This window comes from Hirundo rustica, chromosome 4 (assembly GCF_015227805.2).
Source record: "Hirundo rustica isolate bHirRus1 chromosome 4, bHirRus1.pri.v3, whole genome shotgun sequence".
Taxonomy (NCBI): domain Eukaryota; kingdom Metazoa; phylum Chordata; class Aves; order Passeriformes; family Hirundinidae; genus Hirundo; species Hirundo rustica.
The window spans coordinates 62,254,820-62,276,287 of record NC_053453.1 but is presented as its reverse complement, the minus strand read 5'-3'; the positions used below and the strand labels follow the sequence as shown (position 1 = coordinate 62,276,287).

General features: G+C 43.9%; 1 protein-coding gene across 3 annotated transcripts in view; it reads left to right on the top strand.

The window, feature by feature from the left end:
• VWF (von Willebrand factor) overlaps positions 1-21,468 on the top strand; it is a 137,018-nt gene that overhangs the window by 45,380 nt on the left and 70,170 nt on the right. For all 3 annotated transcript variants that reach the window (XM_040063459.2, XM_040063457.2, XM_058420108.1), the window contains exons 12-19: positions 1,196-1,334; positions 1,920-2,020; positions 4,508-4,703; positions 5,285-5,500; positions 11,360-11,600; positions 12,409-12,503; positions 14,207-14,367; positions 20,824-20,927. In XM_040063459.2, the coding sequence (XP_039919393.1) occupies positions 1,196-1,334; positions 1,920-2,020; positions 4,508-4,703; positions 5,285-5,500; positions 11,360-11,600; positions 12,409-12,503; positions 14,207-14,367; positions 20,824-20,927 (1,253 nt within the window). The remainder of the gene's footprint in view (positions 1-1,195; positions 1,335-1,919; positions 2,021-4,507; positions 4,704-5,284; positions 5,501-11,359; positions 11,601-12,408; positions 12,504-14,206; positions 14,368-20,823; positions 20,928-21,468) is intronic.

Here is a 21,468-nt window from a genome sequence, read left to right as displayed (position 1 = left end):
ATGCAGTCTTTCTCTTTAGTTAATAAGTGTTTTGCTTCTCCTCACCACCATTCCCAGGAGCCTGCCTGGGGTTGGAGATTTGTGATGAGGTTTGGAGAGCGGGCTCTCGGCGACTCTTTGCCAGCTGAACAAACAAACAGAGGCGAAGGTGCTACCCTTGTGAAGCACCCTGGCTGCTGGTGCCTCCTTAATGCCTGTGGGGAAAGGACATTTCCTTGGACAGCAAGGAGAGTGGACTGGCAGAGCAGTGCCTTGTGTCACTTCCCGTTTAGTCAGATTGGCTGGTGATTTTTTTTTTGTACTCAGACAGCAGCTCCTGGCTTTTTTTACTGCCTCCCCCGATGGATGTGGGAGAGGCAGCTGCAGAGAGGCAGGAAAGGGAGCAATGCTGGTGCAGAGAGGGCTGGAGACTCTGAAGGGGGATGTCACAGGGAGGTTAATGCAGTCGTGAAATGAATCGGCTAGTTGTGCTTGGGAAAAGGTGAACAAGTCAGGAGACTGAAAAGGACCCTGAAGGAAGCAGAGGGGAAGAAAAGGATGAGGACTGAAACTGAAAGCAGAGAGAGGTACAATGGAGACAGGAGGGAAGGGGAGTATCAGTGCAGCACCAGGGAAGTTGCAGGCTTTGGAGAATTGGGCTGCGACAGTTCTCTGCACCATCTGCATCTGTCTCTTGCGCTAGAGAGCTCTGATAGTGCAGCTCTGAGGTCACCAGTGCTTGGGAACCTGCAGGACAGGTTTCCACTGAAACTTCCCTTTCGAAACCAGGGAGGAGACATGGGGCCCCCGCAATCCCTGTTCCTCATCTGGGTATCCCACAGCTGGGAAAATAAACACCCCAGGAGTCTCAGTAATGTGAATTGTGTGCCTGTTTTCCAGGCTGTCTGGGTCAGGTGGCCTTCCTGCCCCTGCCAGAGCTGTGGGGCTGGTCACTGCTGTGGATCACTCCCAGGGGTCTGGTGGAACACAGATCCCTTTCCAAGTTCTGAGACACGGAGCTGAGCACTGGTGTGTTATTAGTGGGATAATGGAGGGACAGCTGTCAGCCTGCTGTTTGTGGGATGCAGAAACCAGATCTATAAAACCAGTGTGACGCTCAACACCTCCCAAATTAGATGCCCAAAATGCCTTCTGGGACTAAGTCCTCAAGAAAGTGAAAACTCAATGTTTGAGGCAGGTTTTCCCTTCTCTGCAGTGTGCAGATGATCCCGATGCTGTGTGCACTCGTTCCGCTTCTGTCCGGATCCGGGATATGGACAATGGCATCATTAAAATGAAACACGGAGGAGGAGTTTCGCTGAATGGACAGGACATACAGATCCCTTTGCTGCAAGGTCTGTTCACATGGGCTGACTCTGGCCAGCCACTGAAAGGCTCCTCTCTGGTAGTGGTTTTAGACATGCCTTAGCCCAGCTCAGTCGAAGAGTGTTTTCTATACCAGACTCTCAGTTTCTTCTAGAAGCTCTGTCATTTCAGCTTCTCTCCATGCAGCTGATGCGTCTTGACTTGCCTCCTCTAAAATTGGGAGAATTAAGCTGGTCTGCACTTGTGAGATTTGTGAAAATCACTGTTGGTCTATTCTTTTTGAAATTATTATTTTTCAACCAGAAGCTTGAAATCCTGGTATCACCGAATGACTTGGTTTTCACCTTAAAGATATCCCATTCCAATCCCCTGCCATGGGCCTTCCACTATCCCAGGTTCCTCAGAGCCCCATCCAACCTGGCCTTGGACACTTTCAGGGATGGGACAGCCACAGCTTCTCTGTGCAATCTGTGCCAGGGCTTCAGCAACATCCCCAGGGAAGAATTTCTTCTTAATATCCAATGTAAACCTTCACTCTGTCAGTGTGAAGCCATTCCCCCTTGTCTTGCCACTATATCTTGTAAAACTCACTGACACCCTGTGGTTGCCTTCAGGTGCCCTCCGTGTCCAGCGCGTGGTGAGGAGTTCAGTTCGCCTCACCTACAGGGAAGATCTGCAGATTGACTGGGATGGTCATGGACAGCTCCTAGTGAAGGTACTTTTTCTGTCTGTTTTATTTCTGCCTGTTTGCCCCCTCTCTCATTCCACCCAAATAAGTACAAAGATTTTCTTGTCTGAAGTCAGAAATTGCTTTGTGTTGCATGTTAGAAATTCTGTTCTCTTTCACTACCCCCAGAATGATATACAGGTCCTTTTGTATTCCAGAAACAAACAGCAGCTTGGTAACTTTTTTAATTTTTTTTTTTTGTGCGTGTGTGTGTGCGCGCAATGACAACTGTTATTAACTATGCAGTTTTGTCTTTCGTTCAGCAGATACCCTCCAAACTGGAGTTTTGTTTTTATTTGCTTTGACTGCCCTGTCTAAAACAGCGGATGTGAAAGACTCAAAATAAGGGAAGAAAAGGCCTCCAGGGACACAGTTACTCATAATTTCCAGGAAATAGTAATCAGTTCATAGAAGATGTGTTGCATGCTCCTTCTACTGTGAGGAATGTTTGAAGTCAGTCTTGATTAACAATTAGGTTTTGTCGGTGCTGCAGACACAGTAGAGTGTAGAAATAACCCGAGCCAGGTTTAACAGAAATTATCTGTGAAGAAGCTGTAACCACAGCTCTGCTGCCATTGAACCCCCCTTGTAGTAGGGGTTTGCTCACAGAGAGAAGTTTTGCCAAGAAAACCAGTTTTCCTGGGATTTTCTGCTGAGTGTTAAACACTGCCCTCCTTGAACCATGGCACTGCTTTTGCATTCTCCTTGCCTGCCCCCAAATCTGGCTTAAATGTCATGTCTGGCATAGCACAGAGGGTTATGAAAGCCAGTTCAGAATTGAGTTCAAAAGTTGAAAATAAAACAGATAAGGAAGGTCTGGAATAATTTTAGAAAGCATCTGTGGCTTTGTGGTTGTTATTTTGATTTAACCTGTATCTCTGTGCTCCAAGGGTCCTAAAAGTTCTTTTAGGACTTAGAATAATCCACTTCAGTCCCTTGGCACATCTCAGGAGTTTTGGCTTTCCTCACTATTCAAATTATTTTTCTCCCTGATCAGAGACCCATATAACCTGGCAAATTTTTTTGTCCCACTGAAAACAAACATAATTTTCTGCTCCAGATCCTCTGCCCATAAAAGCAGTGGAATTTTCTTCAGTTGTCTGCTCCTTCCCTTGCAGGGCATCTAAAGCATCTCTTTAATTGCTTTTGGAGAGTGATTTTATTCTGGAGTTGTAGATTGACCTGTTGCCAAGTATTGCTGACAATTGGAGGAAGTGATACACTTCCATTACCTTGTTCTGGCAAAAATTCTTCCTCTGTGTTCCTCAAGAAGGCTCCTCTCTCCGTGACTCCCTGATATTTGCGATTTGAACTTCTACTCCAAATTATTCTACAATTTGAACTTAATCTGAGTCATTGTTCCATCTGCAGAGTACGTGAAAGAATAGTAGTACTCTCAGGAGTAAAAATTTTTATCCTCTAATTGTTCTTTTTGATGCCCCATATTTATTCTCTGACCCCTGTGTTTGAATGCTGAGCAGTATCAGGTTATATTTATGGATGATGGTTTTTATTTTTATGTATACAGAAAGCTGGTTTTCCTTAAAAATATGGATTTTTCTACCTTGTTTTTTTGTTTGTTTTGCTGGTTACTCCTTCAAACCTGCCTAAACTAGCACTCTACTGCATGGATACAGAGAGCTAATGTAGCATCAAAGTTCCTGAGCAGTTGATAGTGTTTGTAATGTACCAGAGTTTTACTCCTAACAGAAACTGACAGTTCCTACTAAAATGCAAGGCATTGGTGCCTTTGTGTTGCCGGTGTTGCTTAGGAGATTTCTCCCTGTTTACCTCTAGGTTTAGGGTCACCTTTCAGATGCCCCTTGATTTGCAGTAGGAATAAAACAGGGTGAAAAGTGCATCTGCTCTGTGGATTGTTGGAATTTCTGCCTTTAGTGTGCCTGAAGTTCCTCTGGGCAAGAGGAATCTCTAATGTGGGGTAGCTTTAAGGGTCTTTCGTTTATTCCTTATTTTATCCAGGGTCCTTAGTGTTGAGGGGAACATCTCCAATATTGCCTCAATTTTGTGATAAAACAACTTGTTTAAATTTCCTTCATCATCCAATTTTCCTTTAAAATGCTCCCAGGTGCAGTATCTTTCTCCAAATTGCCACTGGAATAACATTAAAAAAATGCGAACCCCACTGTTGCTCTGCTCATTTATATGAATGAAGGGGGACAATAGGGAAAGAGTAAACTGGACTGCTGATCAAGGCATAAAAATAAGCTATTTTTCTCTTAGTTGCCCTCTGAAATTCCCTGCATTGTGCAAAAATTGTCCTGCTGCTACTACTAGTGGCATTTTTGTTAGAAGTTTGAAAATACAGTACAATGGCATTGTGTCTGTAACTTTGATCGTGTGTTTGAGAATTTTCTTGACTCTTCAATCGTTTATGGTTCATTCCTTAAAAAAAGATCTTGCTCCACAGTGGTAACCTGTTCTGGAAGATGACCAGGCTGATGTTGTGTTCCTTAGGTCTCTCCAGTCTACTCTGAAAGGATGTGTGGGCTGTGTGGAAATTATGATGGGAACCAAGGGGATGATTTTCTTACACCTTCTGGCATGGTGGAATCCCTTCTAGAAGATTTTGGAAACTCATGGAAGCTCAATGCAGACTGCCAGGACTTGTTAAAACAAGACAGTGACCCCTGCAATCTCAATCCTCATTTAGGTACTGAACTCTATCCAAAATTAATGTGTGCAGCAAATTGTGATCTTCCATTTACATTAAAAAAAAAAAAAGGAAAATAAAGAAAAAGAGAAGAAGCTAATGTTGCTTACATTACCACCAAGGTGGCTGTAATATGTGTTTTTAAAAACCCAATAAACAACAACAACAAAAACCACACAGAGACTTGTATTAATGCAGGCTTCCTAAGGAAAATGTAATGTTTTGTGAAAATTGAAAGCAAAAATTAGTTCAATTTTGCAAATATAAAAAGGCAGCAGAAAGCAAAGGCCCTGTAAAAGGAATTACAGCACCAGAAATAGTGCTAACAGAATATAAAAGCATTGTTTTTCCTTGATTTGTTTTACTAGTGAAACATTACTCTTTCAGTAGAGCTCATGACATACGAGCTATGGTGCTATCAGGATCAGGTGCCTGCCTGATCCTGTTTTATTCTTGTGGGCTTGTTTTGTTTTGGTTTTCTTTTATGAAAGGAGGAGAAAATGCTTACTGTGGCTCTTCTGGCTTTCCTTGAAAAGGAAATCACTTTGGCTTCAGCGTGAGCATGTAATTTCTCTTTTTAGCCAAATATGCTGAGGATTCCTGCTCAGTTCTGATGTCTCCTGCCTTTGAACCTTGTCACCACGAAGTCAGTCCCACTCCCTACGTGAAGAACTGCCGCTTTGATGTTTGCTCCTGCTCCAGTGGCAAGGATTGTCTGTGCTCTGCCATTGCTAATTATGCAGCAGCCTGTGCCAGGAAGAACATCCTGGTCCAGTGGAGACAACCCGACTTCTGCCGTAAGTGCAATGCTGCTCCGAACCAATTATTTTCCTTATCCTGAAGGAATTTTTCTGGCAACATTGGATGAAAGCTCTAGAATGAGATGCTAGATTTTCCTTATGGCAAATGATGAGAGTAAATCTTTTCTCCGCTCTGGTGAGGAAGCAAAAGGCATTCCCAGGGACTGCTCAGCACTGGGGGAGAGAAGCAGTGATCTGACACAGCTCCACAGAACTTTTGCCTAGATTTCCATTTTCAGCTACTCACCTGGAAACTTTCTAAATGTCCCAGGGCAGGAATCTCCCAAGTGATTGGTAGTAATCCGTGAACTGCCTTTTTTATGAGGCCCAAGCTTCTGACATTCTGACCTCATCAGTGATTCCTGACTTTAGCTGAATGTGGGGTTATGGAGGAAGCACAAAAGGGCAAGACAAACTTGTATTGGAAGAGAATTTTGGCAGTCTTGTGGTGGCACCACCCCTGCTCACAGCAGGGCAAAATTACTGTAGATAGCCTGAGCTTTTGTCCAGACAAATTTTGAATATCTCCAAAAACAGAGGTACTGCAGCCTCTCCGACATCTCTCTTATCCAGGGCAAGATGAATTGCCAAACTGCCGAGAGCCTGGAGCAGAAGAATCCAACACCTTTCATTTCTTTTATTTCTCTGTTAGGTCAATGTGATAGGAAAAAATCCATTGCTATGTAATTTTGATTTAGCACAGACATACTTTTCTCATAAATATTTGTGGAGTGAATGTTTTTCCATTTTCCTGAGCAACTTTGTTATTAAGGAAAGAAGACAATTGAAAAATTTGGGGGGAAAGCATGTGTACTTGGCAGCTCTCCAGATTTGTTCTGCTACTTCTTCCCAAGCAGAGGGTGGGAAAAACATTTACAAACTGAGTGTGTAGAGAGTGGAAAAGAGAGAGGTCTCTGGCTTTTGACCTGGTAGGGTCTCCAAGGTCAGTAACCATAACTTTGGCAGGCTGGAGAGTGTTTGCTGCAAATGAGAACAAATCCAGTTTATATTAAACTGCTGCATGGTTTTATAATATTTTACCTAGTTTATGTAAATGTTCAGATAGTGGAACTGTAATGTAATAAAAATCCTTTCAGAACTCTGCAGGTCTGGAGGCTGAAAGAAAGAGCAGCGATAATGCGCCATTGCTCTTTCTGTAATTGAACAAGTCAATTTTCACAATTAATCTTTAATAGTGCAGAGCTGCTTCTTCCTTTCTGTGCATTACAGAGAGCTTTGTGCTCTCACAAAGTGATGATTTCCCTGATTGCAGATCCATCAGCCCCCATTAAATAATCCTGGTGCCCTAGACATCTCCTGTCACATGAAGGAGAGCAATCCCTCTTTCTTAATGGGCTTGAGATGTGAATGTGCAGGTTGTGTAATTTGTGCTGATGGCCCAGTGCACTGAATGTGTGCTCAGACCCTACCTTCATCCCCAGAGACTCTGTTTCGTGGGAAATGACTTGACAGAGCCAGTTTACTTGATTTGGAGTGGATAAGTGTCAGGGAGCAAAGTCATTAGTGTAGCACAGCATTTCTGCTGTGTGTCAAGTTATCAAGTGCCTTCAGATCCCCTATCTTTGACATTATTTTAGTTGTAGTTTGATTATTTAAGACCTGACTTATACCCCTGTAGCCCACTATGAATAAGCACTGGAGCCAATCCCTTCATGCTGCAAGGGAGGAGCAGACAGGCCACACTGTGAAGGGCTGTGTCTCTCGTGCAGCTGATGTAAAAAACTGGGTAAAACTCAGGCTGAATGGCTGAGCCCGGAGAGTGGTGGCGGAGTTAAGCCCAGCTGGTAGCTGGTCACCAGTGGTGTTGGGTCAGTTTTAATTAATATTTTAATCAATGATCTGAGTGAGGGGATCGAGAGCACCTTCAATCATTTCTCAGATGACATCCAGCTGAGTGGGAGTGTGGCTCTGCTGGAGGGCAGGAGGGCTCTGCAGAGGGATCTGGACAGGCTGGATCCATGGGCCCAGGACAGAGGTCTGAGGGCCAACAAGGCCAGGTCCTGGGTGCTGCCCTTGGGTCACACCAACCCCCTGCAGCTCCAGGCTGGGCAGAGGGGCTGGAAAGCTGGGAAAGGCCCTGGGGGTGCTGGGACAGCGGCTGGACAGGAGCCCAGGTGGGCAAGAGGCCAGTGGCACCTGGGCTGTGCCGGCCATGGTGTGGCAGCAGGGCCAGGGCAGTGACTGTCCCTTGTGTTCAGCACTGGTGAGGCCATACCTCAAACCCTGTGTCCAGTTCTGGCCTTGTCGCTACAAGAAAGTCACTGAGGGACTGGAGTGTGTCCAGAGAAGGGGGGATGGAGCTGGGGAAGGTTCTGGAGCACAAATCTGATGAGGAGCAGCTGAGGTGGGTGTTAAGCCTGGAGAAAAAGAGGCTCGGGGGGGACCTTCTCACTCTCTACAACTCTGGCAGAAGGGTGCAGGCAGGTGCAGGTTGGGGTCTGCTCCCAGGGAACAAGGGACAAGAGGAGAGGAAATGGCCTCAGGTTCCTTCATGGAGGTTCAGATTAGGTTTTATGTAAACATTCTTCATGGAAATTATCTAGCACTGGCACAGACTGCCCAGAGAAGTTGTTGAGTCACCATGCCTTGAGGTGTTTAAAAGGCACGTAGATGTGGCACTTAGGGGCATGCTTTAGTGGTGGACTTGACCATGTGAGGTTAATGGCTGTATTCAGTTATCTTATGGTCTTTTCCATCCCAAATATTTCTATGTTTACCTATTTCACGTGTATTGTTCTGTGGCACAGGGGAATCAGTCAACAGGTCCCTAGATCTTCCTTCAGATTTTAGGACATGTTGCTAAGTCCATTTATTTTCCTTGATGTGGTAGTGCTGGGGCAGTTGGCAGCTTTGCATGCCTTCTGTAAGAGGATTTGTATGGGATAAATCCAATGGTGCTGGAATAGGGAATTAAGGACAGGCTCTGAGCAGTATTTGAGGATGGCTACAGTACATGGTGGGTCTCAGCACGGTGGAGAACTTGTGTTAAATCTGCTCCTGGCAGGGTGCACCTTCACCTGGAGGTGGCAACATTCTCACCTTGTGTTACTTGAGGAATTGGTAATGGTTTGTCTCTTTCACTCTTACTTCAAAACCCGCCCACAAAAGCTGCATGAGCTGTTCCACGCAAACACCTTTTTTCCAATGCTTTCCCACTGTTTCTCATCTTATTCCTAGGCTAGACCATGCTTCAGAGCACAGTGTTGATCTGTTTTGATTTTACAGGAGCCATCCACAGGGACTAGATGCACCTTGCCTTTTCCTCTCGTTTTCCTGTCAATAATGAGATATTTTTTTTTTTTTTTTGTGGCAGTGTATTACACGGTGTACAGACAACAGGCCTCTCCCAGGTCAGCTGTCCTGCCTTTTTCCTGTTAAAAGATGTTGCTGAGAAGGGATAGAGCAGGGTATTGAGATGTGGAGTGTAAGCATAGCATTGGGAAGCATAACTGGAAAAACGGGATATTCTGAAAATTTTAGGAGATGCATGGGCAAGAAAAATCTTAGAATGGTTTGGGTTGAAAGGGACCTTAAATATCTTAAATCTTGTTCCAAGAGATGCCTTCCAGTTGACCAGGTTTTTCCAAGGCCCTTTCAGCCTGTCCTTTAACACTTCCAGGGATGGAGACAACCTCTGCCAGAGCCTCAGCACGCTTACAAGGCTGAATTACTTCCTAATATCCAATCTAAACTTGCTCTCTTTCAGTTTGAAGCTATTCCCACGCAAAGCTTTATGTAAGAAAGGAATCTACTGTAAAGTTGTCCCTGTGGACAGGGAGTGTTACCACTGACTAGAAAGTAGGGCAGAATGCTGGGCTTTTTTATCCCATCCTTTTTGGAATCTTGAAACTCCTAAACTGATGTACCCATCTGGAGTATGCCAGACCAGTTCCATGTTTCCAGAGGTTCATATGTAGCAAGAAATACTTTTGGCTGAGGCCTCATGGTTGTCCTGCTGGGATGTGCATTTAGTGATGGAAGTTGTTTTCAAAATGGTCCTCAGCCCTGGGCTGTGCCTATTCAGGGTTTGATTTACTGCAAAGATCAGGTTTATGTAAATTAGAAGCACGTTTTTGTGAATGACTGCCTAAGGCTCCTGTAACAGTGAGTGAGTTTATCTTCTGCTCAGTCCAGAGTTAGGAAGCATTTGCTGTATTGATGAGCGCACATTTCTTGGGCTGTGTTGTGACAGGCACATTAAGTAGTTTGGGCAAAAGTCCCAGACTTGGGAGATTTTTGCTCTTAAGAGGGGTTCAAGTTAGCTTGGATGCGTCTAGGCCAGATTTTCAGTTTAGGGTGTTATACCCCCACGTGTGGGGCTGCGGGAGCCTCAAAAGAAGCTGGTGCAACCACATCTCTCTTCAGTAGGCAGGAAATAGTTCTTCGTTTCAGAAGAGTTTTGTGAAGGTGACCACTAGCCGCTGGTCAGCACGAAGGCCTTGCTTTGCTAGTTCAGCAGACACCTGGCGGAGGCTGCAGGCCCATCCTGTTATTCCATGGCTGCCAGAGCTCCCAGGGGTGTGTGCTAGAGGAGAGTAGGGATTATCGCAGCATTCGGCAGGAATGACAAGGGGAAGGGCTTTCTCTGTAACCCTTTGATCTTGGTTTTAGCAAGGCGCAAATGTGCCAGCTTTCATTTGCAGCTGCTTCCCTGTACATTGTTCCTCGTCACCTTACAACTGTTTGCCGTGGAAGGTTGCTACAAACGACACTGTAGATCTTGGTTATCAGGAGGCCTGTTAAATTCAAACTCTTGATAAAACAAGCTCGTTTTTCTTGTCTCCTGCAATGTGTTGTCATAGCTGCCACCTAGTGCTGATGCTGATGTGTGCAGAGGTTAATGCCTCAAAATCGGCCCTGTAGAAATAGAGGCTTTATAAAGAAAAAAGCCATAATTAGTCTCCATATAAAAGAATTTATCATAAAAAATCGTTAGTATCAAGGTTTGGCTCCATGCTTGCTAAATTACTGTATTATTTGCACCTGTCTTCATAGAAATCCCAGAGTGCTTCTGGGTTGTGAGGCTGTCAAGTATTGCAGCGCTCCTGTTCTACCAAGGCTGGAAAGTACTTTTTTACTTCGACCAAGTAGTCCCTAAAGATGTTGCAAAGGAAGAGAGGTGTGAATGTGGTCATGACACTTGTAATGCTCCTAGTGTGTGGAATCATGGAATGGTTTGGGTTATAAGGGACCTTACAGACAGTGTCATTCCTATCCCCTGCTGTGGGCGGGCACACCCTCCACTATCCCAGGTTGTTCCAAGGCTCATTCAGCGTGTCCTGGGAGACTTCCAGGGATGGAGCAGCCACAGCTTCTCTGGGAAACCTGTGCCAGGGCCTTAGCACGCTCACAGGGCAAAATTCCTTTGTAACATCCAATCTAAACCTCCTCTGTCAGTCTGAAGCCATGCCCCCCTCTTCTGTCACTCTAGGCCCTTATAAGTAGTTTCTCTCCATCTTTTTGTAGGCTCCCTTCAGGTACTGGAGAGCTTCAATTAGGTTATCCTGACTGTGATGCAGATAATAACAGAAAATGGACAGAGCTTGTGTTTTGTGTCCTGGGTGAGATTTTGTGGCTGGGTTTCCGTCACAGTGCAGCGTAGTCCAGTCCTGACATTTAATGAGAACTTGCTTTAGTAAGGTTTTGGTTGTGTGTGTATATAAGCAGTGCCTTGGGCTACCTTGGTGCTGCTGTTAAGGAGGGATGGTGTAACTCTCCATTGACAAGTAGGTTGAGCAAATATCTTTTAACCCCAAGCTTCCCAGTCTGTTTTAGGCAGCTCTTCCTTTAGCTGGATTTGGATCAAATGCTCTTCTCCCTTGTGTGTTTCACCAGCAATGGCCTGTCCTGAGGGCCAGGTGTACCAGCAGTGTGGGACGCCGTGCAACCAGACATGCCGGTCCCTGTCCTACCCAGAGGAGAACTGTGAGCAGCTCTGCCTGGAGGGGTGCTACTGTCCCCCTGGGCACTACCTGGATGAGCACGAGCAGTGTGTGCCCAAGTCCCAGTGCTCCTGTTACTATGATGGGGAGATCTTCCAGCCAGAGGATGTCTTCTCAGATCACTACTCCATGTGGTAAGTGCACGGTTTGTAACCCTTCCCTATGCACCATCACTCCAATTTTTGGATGGCTTGAGTTGGTAAATGGGTCAGTTCCTGTGCATCCACTGAAACTAGTTAAAGAAAAGGCAAGATTTTGCCTCCAACAAGCCAAATGGACAGTTTTGCAGTTGTATCTCTCTCCATTTAATTTCAAATCCTGCCTTACTCAGAATTACTCAGTATTAAGCCCTGTTCTATGAACAGATCCTGCCAGTTTGAAATGGAGCTTAATTACTGACAATAGCTACTTTGTGGGCTTTTAAAATGTCACTTTAATGTACTGTGCTACACTTCTTAACTGTTAAAACCTAATTACCTCTTGTCAAAGATACAAGTATTAAAAAACATTTCTAATTGTTAAATTGAGTAGCAGTACACTTGGAGTAGGAATGCAATTGCTGGGCAGGCCCAGTTTTGGGAACAGTGTGTTCTTTTTCCATCTACCACAAAAATCCCAAATTTCAGGAATTAGGTGGTCCCTTACCTCTTTCCACGGAAAAGCTGACTATTGGCTTGCCTAGCTTTATCCCTGTGCAGCTGCACTGGATCCAGCAGGACAGGGCCAGCAGGCAGCTGGGTAGCCTGCCACCCACTGTATCCCATTAAATCCCTTAAGGAAAGTTTGCCTTTAGTGTTGGTAGACACTGTGGATGGAGAGCAACGGCTCAGTCCCTCTGAGGTGTAGTTTTGTATTCTGTCAAGTTCCCTGTTGACTGAAAATCAGCATGAGTGAAAGCTAAATGCTCTTGCATTAAATATAAGCTGTGTTTGTTTTTCTTAGCTATTGTGAGAATGGATTCATGCACTGCAGTACAAACAGAGCTCCTGGTGCCTTCCTGGCTGATGTTTTTGCTGAAGAGAGGCCATCTCCCAGAAGTTAGTATACCTTAAAAAAATTAATATCTTATTTTGTTTGGTGGTTTTTTTGTTTTTTTTTTTTTTTCCCCTCTTTAGTCTCTTGGTAGTGTAGAATGGAGAAGAAATTCTGGAGGTTGCAACAGCTGTGATATTGTGAGATTTTTTTTTCTAACTTTTTTTTTTATGGGATAGAAACAGAAGCAATGTGTGAGAGGGTGCAGGGCTCACTGAATCTCACCTTTCAAGATTATAATTAGCCTCTGCAGTCTCTCTTGAGCTGAAAAGGTTAAAGGATGTCTTGGCAGTGATCTGAGGTTCCCAGTTCCTGTTTGAGGATCACAAGGCATCAGTAACTCATCAGTTTTATACCTTCTGCTTCTCACTAGTGGGATGCAAACTATTTTCTGGTGCAAATGAGGCTTTTAGTGGCCTGAAGGCTGCACTGCTGCCAGGTTTGCAGTGTGCCTTCCAGCCAGCAGGAATCTCCATGAAATCCCCTGGAGATGACAGCTGCCAGGTTTTCCGTCAGTGGACAGGTTTATCAAACATTGGACTGAAGGCTGTGAGAGGTGCATGGGAAGACTTCTAGCATCTAACTGGGGTTTGCAGCTTTGGAGAAAGGCCAGCAGTGCTCTGGGATCTTTTGGGGTTTCCCACTGACACATGGATGGAGCTTTTGGGATTTTCATGGGATGGGGGCTTTGAGACTGGATGCATCTCAGAGCGAGCAGGGCTAGTGGGGCTTTGGGAAGGCCTGGGAATATCCAGGAGTTGGACTTGGTGATCCTTGTGGGGTTCCTTCCAGCTCAGGATAACCTATGATCCCTATGAGAACACCAGCAGAGCCAAGCACGGTGTCTTCCATGGGACACTGACAAATGGACCTGTACATGTGGTCTGGAGGAAATTTATGGTTGATATTTGCCAGTGCCTTGGAGACAAAGGGTTCTAGTTTGTCTCTGGACCTTCTCAGGATAAACCACCCTCTACAGGAAAACACTCTAAGTGCCTCTGTAGGTACAGGGAAGTGACCTGCTTAATGTTACTTGCCAGGACACCAGTGACAGTGTCAAGGGTTGGGTTACCTGTTCTTCAGGTGAAGCCTTCCAGGTGAATATCTCATCAACCTTTTCCCTTGATGCTCCTAAGATACACTATTTCCTGATAACAGGAAAAGTCAAGACTTACAAAACCTCAGAGAGGCATATTTCTACTACCACTTGAAATAATATCCTGGAGTTTCTTGGGAGATCCTGATCTTCTGTCAGATCCTGAAGTCTCAAAGAGTTTGTGTTGAAGCTTGGGGCACTCTTATTTACAGTCACCAATGTAGTTATGTTCAGTGTGGGAAAAGGGTCTACCTACAATAATATATGATCCTGTTGCTTCTCAGAATATCAATTTTCTGCTAACTTTGTACAGTGCCTAGAGGTGTTTGCATAGCCCCACTGCAGTCTGGAATTGCACTTTTATGTTTAGTGCAGCTTTTTTTGCTTCACTATTAAATACCTGCTTGCATGACAGCCTAACTGAGATCACTCTAGGGGAAGTAGGGGCTGTTTTCTTCGTCATGTCGTGTATAGTGGTGTTGCTCCAGGCTATATTCTAAACTACTTTTCTAATCAAAGTGTTTATCCACCTTTTAGAAAACTACTTTGCCAGCAATACTTGAGTTCTAATTGCGCTTTTTGTAAATTCTTTTTTTTTTTTTTTTTTTTAAGTAAAAAGGAGCTTGACGTGCAGATTCCCCATGGAAAAAATTATCTGTCCTGCTGACAACCCAAGAGCAGAAGGAGTGGAATGTACCAAGACCTGCCAGAATTATGACCTGGAGTGCATCAGCCATGGCTGCATATCTGGATGCCTCTGTCCAAAAGGGATGGTAAGCAGGTTTCAATACAGCAGCAAGAAGCAGGTCCTCTTTGTTTTCTTGCCTTCATGCTCTCCTACCAACAGTCTTCTTGCATCTTGGGAATAAGTGATTGTGAAACACTGACTGTCAAGCTGTGGCTGGCTTAAAGAATGTGTATTAGTATATCTTCATTGAACACAAACTTCAGCTTGTAAAAATAATTAATAATCAAAGTTCCAAAGCCTGCTTTGAGGACCAGTTTGTCTTTCTTCAGCTCTGCTCCTAAACCCCTCCTCAGTCTTGCTGAACTTTCTCAGTGAAAGAGACAGAAGTACACCCATATTCAGGCTGATCAGAGGGATAGAGCATATCTCCTCCAAAAAAAGGCTGAGAAGGGGGGTTGTTCAGCTTGTCAAAGAGAAGTCTTTGGGGTGACCTCATTGTGGCCTTTCAGTGCCTGAAGGGAGCCCAGAGGAAAGATGGAGAGAGATTCTTGACAAGGGCTTGGAGTGACAGGACATGAGGGAATGGCTTCACACTGACAGAGAGCAGGTTTAGATTGGATATTGGTAAAAAAAATTAATCCCTGTGAAGGTGGTGAGACCCTGGCACAGGTTTCCCGGAGCAGTTGAGGCTGCCTCCTCCCTGGCAGTGTTCCAGGCTGGGCTGGATGGGGCTCTGAGCAGCCTGGGATATTGTAAGGTGCCCATGACCGGGGTGTGGAACAGGGTGATCTTCAGGGTCAACCCATTCTGGGATTCTCTGATCCAGCCACCCTTCCTGCTGATACTGGTTCCTGTTGTCAAGTCTCCAACTCTCCAGCTGCCTGCCTGTGGCTTGTACCAAACTGAAGGTTCCCTGTGAGAAGGAATGTGGGATATGAAACTTGCTAAGATGATTCCAGAGTGTATCTTGGAGTTGCAGGTGTTGTACTAAGCAACTTCTTTTTTCTTTTTGCTGAAAAGAGGCTTTTTGGTGTCTAAGATTGTCCCACTGCAACCCTCAAATTTAATCATTTGTTAAGTGTTTTCTACCCCCAAATTCCTTCAATTATCTTACTAGAAAAAGTAGCTCCTCCCCAGTTCTCATTATGCAGAAATTTCTAGCAATGATATAAACATATGTTTTGAACACTTCTGCTGTATGTTGCTGATAAACATACATTTTTGTAAATAGCTTCTACTCCAGAATAAAATACCTGCTCTAGGCAAAAGTTCAGGCTTGTTAGATGTCTTTGAGGTGAAAAAGAACAGAATCTGACATCACCTATTATTTTTCATGACAATTTAAAAAGCAAGTGCTGCTTCTTTTCACATTTCAGTCTGTAAATGTCTGCCCCTTAAGTGAAAAATATTCCTAAATAGTAGTGAGATAAGAAAACTCAGAAAAGCTTGTGTACTTGTAAAGTTCCAAGAGCTCCAAGGTGGACAGCTTTTTCTTTGCATCTAATGTTCTGACCTCTGATTCAGTGAAGAAGCTTGAGATTTTTGGTTTCAGTTCTGGGACATGGTGATAGTACACTTTTGACATAATTGTGGAAAGAAAATTACGATAACTACTCTGCAGGGAAAAAACCCAACCCCCATAATAATTAACCATGTTTGGTACAGTATTTCTTATTCTTTTTCAGTAAGTTGGAACGAACAATTGTTTCATAAACTTGTTGCCACCAGAGCAGTCTTTGGCCTTTTGGAATTGGAAACTCCAGCTGGCTTTGCAGTGATGTGAAACACACCCCTGAGTTCAACAAGGTGGTTTGTCAGGTTTTCGATTGGAGAACCAGGCTTAGTATTTGGAAAAAACCCAAAAAACAAACAAAAAAACCCTAGTAAATAAACTCTCTGTCCACTAGATGACAGTGTCGTTTAATTTTCACTAAACTCAGCCTGGAATTGCTTGTTCTCATTGGCCTCCCTTCTGGCAGAGAGTAAAAAAATCACGATATGCACCAAAGCCACGATGGGAGAAACCCATGGAGAGATGATCTTGTAACCACTGCCATGCAAAATCAGGGTCAGGCCCAGTCCCTGTTCAGATGTGTCCTGTTTGCCCTGTGTTTGACTCCTGGCTCCACAGGAGCTGCCAGCCCTTTCTCAAGGAGCAGTTTCCTCCTCCTCACCCAATGGGATGAGCTTTGGGAGAACTTTTTTTTCTGATTTCTGCACTCTGCAATGAGGCTTTGTGCTACCCCACTAGAGAAGGATTTGGGATGGTGACCAGGATCTCCTTTCCATCCTGTCCTTTTCTAACACAGAGACACAAAACCCAACAAAGTCAAGTCAAAGTCAGTGTTTCCTAGGCTTGTAAACAGAGGTGAGCAATAAAGGGACTGGAAAAAGGAATTGCCATTTTACTGGTCAGTCTCCCTTATTGGTGTTCTGTAATCCTGCCTAATTTACAAGCACTCACAGAGGTGAGCTGCTGTTTGCAGGAAGGTCTGTGAGAAGTAACAGATTACTCAACATGTGTTCCCATAAATATTTGCATATATTATCATGCTAGAAGAAATTGTGCCTTCTTACTTCTGTGGTACAGTAGCATATTAAAGTTTTCAATGCTCACAGATAACTTATCAGCTTGAAGACATAACTTAATTTCTTTCAACTGAAAAATATTTTTTCTAATTCATCTTGACTTAGTATTTTACACCATTTTGATTTATAGCAAATACAAATGCTCAATATGTCATAAAAATAATTCTTCTGTCTTTGATCATCTGGAAGGTGGGAAATTCTCCATACTTGTCACTCTTTTGCACAGCAGAAAAATCAAAACATATGTGCAGAAATGTGGGGGAAAATATGCTCTCTCAGATTAATTTACTGCACTTGAAATTTTCCCATTGGAAAATATTAATATACAAATGGAGTGTTAACCACCTTTCTGGGGAAAGAGAGGAGCAGAACAATCAGAGAGCACAAAACCCAGACACTCCAAAAGTAGGAAATTAGTTTCTTTCTGTTCCAAGCAACTGACACAAAATTAAGTTTTAAATTTTAAATGAAATATTTTATTGCATTATGACTGCTGAAATAAAACTATTTGTAAAACTTTGATACATTAGTAGAAAAAGAAAATAACTTGCAAACCCTAAACATCTTAACCAGGAAAGTTTGGAAGGTTTTTTTCCTTGCTGTTTTCAACTGAAATTTACCTGACTATTTTGATTTCTCTGTTGTGTATTTTTCAGTGTGGGCTTATCCTATATTACAATGTCTTCATGAGGAGGTGGGCATGTCAAATAAACATCAGAGACACACAGCTAACATAACAAAGAGAAGTCAAGTGTAAACCAGCACATTCTGATCTTCTAATATATTGCTGACTTGTCTTTGCACAGTAAGGGTGGGAGGCTGTTTTAGTTAAAATAAAATTTTGTGAAAGGTGTTCTTCCCTGTGGGGTGCTGAGGCCCTGGCACAGGTTTCCCAGAGCAGCTGTGGCTGCCCCATCCCTGGAAGTGTCCAAGGCCAGGCTGGATGGGGCTCTGAGGCTTCTTCATACCTTTGGCTGACTTTCCATGGAAATCCACATGTGTGTCAGGAGGGACAGAGCAGTGTCTGAGTTTCCCTTGACAGAGGGATACTCATCAAATTGTCTTGACCAAGAGAGTTCAAAGTTCAGGTTCATTGAGATGGCTTTCAGGACCACAGGATGTCCTGAATTGGAAGGGACCCACAAGGATAATCCAGGCCAGATCTTGGCCCTGCACAGACACCCCAGCCACTCCCACCCTGTGCCTCAGAATCTTGTCCAAATGCTCATGGAGCTCTGGCAGCATTGGGACCATGACCAGTCAGTGCCCAAGCACCCTCTTGGGGAAGAAAATTTCCTGAACTCCACCCTGACCCTCCCCTGACACAGCTCCAGCCATTCCCTAGGGTCCTGTCCCTGGTCACACGGAGCAGAGCTCAGTCCCTGCTATTCCCCTTCTCCTTATGAGGAAGCTGCAGAACTGCTGTGAGCTCTGACCTCAGTCTGCAGATGAACAGACCAAGTGCCCTCAGCTGCTCCTCATGTGGCTTCACCTCCAGACCCTTTACTGTCTTTCTAGCCTCCTTTGGACACTCTCTAAAAGCTTTAGATTCTTGTATCATGGTGCCCAAAATTGCCCCCAGGACTCAAGCAGAGTGGGACAATCACCTCCTATGAGTGTGGATAGGGAGACTCTTAAAGGTTCTGAAACCTGCACTATTGTCCTTCCTTTTGCAAGATTTTTCAAGATGTAGCAATTAAAATGACAGAGCAAGGAAATGATGGGCGTTTCTGTTTGATCCTCAAGTAATGGGAGAGCTGGTAGTCAACCGCTTGTAACCCCATGGATACAGAGCATCATCCTAAGGGCTGTTTTCATTACAAACCTCTGTCTTTTCATGTGGTTGCCTCCCCAGTGCTGCTGCCTCCTGTCATCTCAAACACTCGTGACTGCTAAATCTCCTCTATTAACTGCAGTCTATTGATGGATTGAGAGACTTCCAGAGAAAATCTAGCTGCTTGTGAATGGTGCTCCTGGCCTTGTAGTGTAGCACCACATGGTCCTTGGTAGTGCACCATGGCAGCAGGCTGCCAGATCTACCCCAGATTTTGGATGGGGTGTTAATAGCCCCTGCAGGTTGTGTGTTGCCGTTAACAAAATCATAATTCATTGCGTTTTGCAGAAAAAAATGATCATTCTTCTGGTCAAAGTCCACTTTGGGTTTTTGTGTCCTGCTTGCTGAATCCCACCCACCCACTCTGTCAGTGTTCAAGACAAGGTGTTCTTCCCTCTTTGTTGGTGATTTTACAGCTGCTGTGCTGGTTGTGATAAAAATACTAATACCAATCTGTACCAGTTTTTAGGGAGCAAGGACAAGAGGTTCTAATTCTCTTTTTACTAACCAGGGTGTCTAATCTCTCTTTTTGTATCCAGAGGCAAGCCCACAAGTGTATTGTGAACCATGTTGCTGAACACTCAGCAAAAATTAAGAAATGTAGCCATGAGTGTGAGGTTGTATTCCTGCTTTTTTCCCTAAATGCCACCAGGAAGGAAGGAAAGAACTCTTTGGTCTTCTCTGGACTTTCTCACCATCCTTTGTAAAGGTGAAGGCAGAGCTGCAGCTCCATTATCTAGGAAGGCATTTCTTTGTTTCCATCTTGCTTCTATTGAAGTGATTTTATTTGGCATAATGCAGCTTTCCATAAGCCACAGAGCACGTGGAGCTGCATATGAACGAAGGGTCTCTGGGCAGTGAAATCTTTTGTATGAGTTGTTCCATGTGGCAGTTCTAGGTCCCCATAGGAAAAGGCAAAGCTGTTCTTCTTTATTAACCTGGCGTTCAGACTACATTGATCTCATTGGCCCATATTTAATGGTAAAAAAGAAACTATTTTAATGATTTTGCAGAAAGAGTTTAAAGTGGGAAGGTGATATTTTGTGACTTTTGAATGAGAAGGGGAAAGCGTCTCCATTTAGGTATTCCATGAAACAAGAGCCAAACCTATCCTGGGTTTGCCAGAACCGCTATTGAGTGAAAAGTCAGTATAGCCAGCTTTGGTTATGTTTGATTCTCTAAAACTGGGAGTCTTCAAAATGGAGAGTAATCACAGAAAAAGAAAACAGAACAAGAACAGAAAAACTGCTTAGTATTAAAACTGCTTAGTATTAAAACTGCTTAGTATTAAAAGCATTAAAAGTTTTTCTTTGGTTGTAGTTTTTTTGGTTTGTTTTTTTTTTGTTTTTTTAAGTGGGACAAATGATTTGTTGTTATACAAAGAGAAACTCAGATCAGAAGGGTGAGACTGAAAATATGGATAGAACATAATGTCCTATTTCCCAGTGACAGGGGCTGTTGCAGAGAGAGCAGAGTAATACCTCAAGTGGACTGATATTTATCCTGCCTTCCAGGAGATAAATAGGGACTTGAAAGAAAATGAGTGATTACTGTAATTTTCAGAGGACAGTTGATAGAGGATTTGCTTTGTTAAGGGGCTGTTGTCTGTGACAACAGAACCTGCATTTGCACATCTGTGGTCAGGCACTGGCATCTGGTCTCCGTGACGTTCCTATTTTCATTTTTAGTCCATCTGGGCCCTTTGTCTGCTTTTTTAATAGGCCCAATTCCAATTTTTGTGTGAGATGCTGTTCACCTGCTCTCCATACTCAGGTTAGCCTGGTCCACTGCATCCTGGACCTTCTCATTGTGGCATTCTTTTATATGTCATTTATTTTCCCAGCAGCTTGAGACGGTGGGAGCAAACTGTGATTTATGTACCCAGAAGACTGTGATTTATGTGCCTATAGCTCTACTTATGTTAACGGCTAAAAGTATTAGTACTACTTTTAGTAGTACCTTTCTCACCTTGGATAGTCTTCATCCTTTCTTTTATTCCTTTCAGCCTTGCTTTTATTTTTCGTCCACATTCTGCGCTTGCTCCTGGCTGCTTGCTCGCCCTGTGCATTGCCGTGTACCAAAAGCCCCATGTGGTGACAAACTGTGTGTTCTGCTTAGGTGCGACATGAAAACAAGTGTGTTGCTCCTGAGAGGTGCCCGTGCTTCCACAATGGAAGAGAATATTCCAAGGGAGAAACAGTGACGAAGGACTGCAACACCTGGTGAGCCACTGGAAGGGTGTTTTTTGTCTTTTGTGTTTCTGATAACAACAGATATTGTTTGCTTAACAGATGTCTTTTATAGAAAACCAGTTTTTGCAGCATCGTAATTGCACAGAGCACATTCCTTTTGCATGTTGCATAAAGGGCCAATAAAATTCTTTGCCATGTTTGGGAACCTCTATCTTGTGCCCTACAAGTAGTTAGAGTCTGTGCAACTCCTTTATATGCACTAGATAATGGATTTTGCAACACAAGATAACAATTTAGGACCTATATGCTTTAGGGTGAGGGGAATTGAGCATGGGTTTTGTCACTAAGCATTGCTGTTGTGTTTCCCTTTTTGTTGGCTGTCTGAGGCACTTCAAACCAGCCCTTTTCAGCCAGAATGGGGGGATGCACGAGCTACAATATGATAGGAGCTCTTCAGGCAAATGATAAAGAATTAAGAAGAGACAAGGTCAACTTCTGATATCTCAAAAGAGTACTCGCTCCATTGATATACTAAAAAAGACGAAAATAGATGGAAAACTGGTACTTAGAA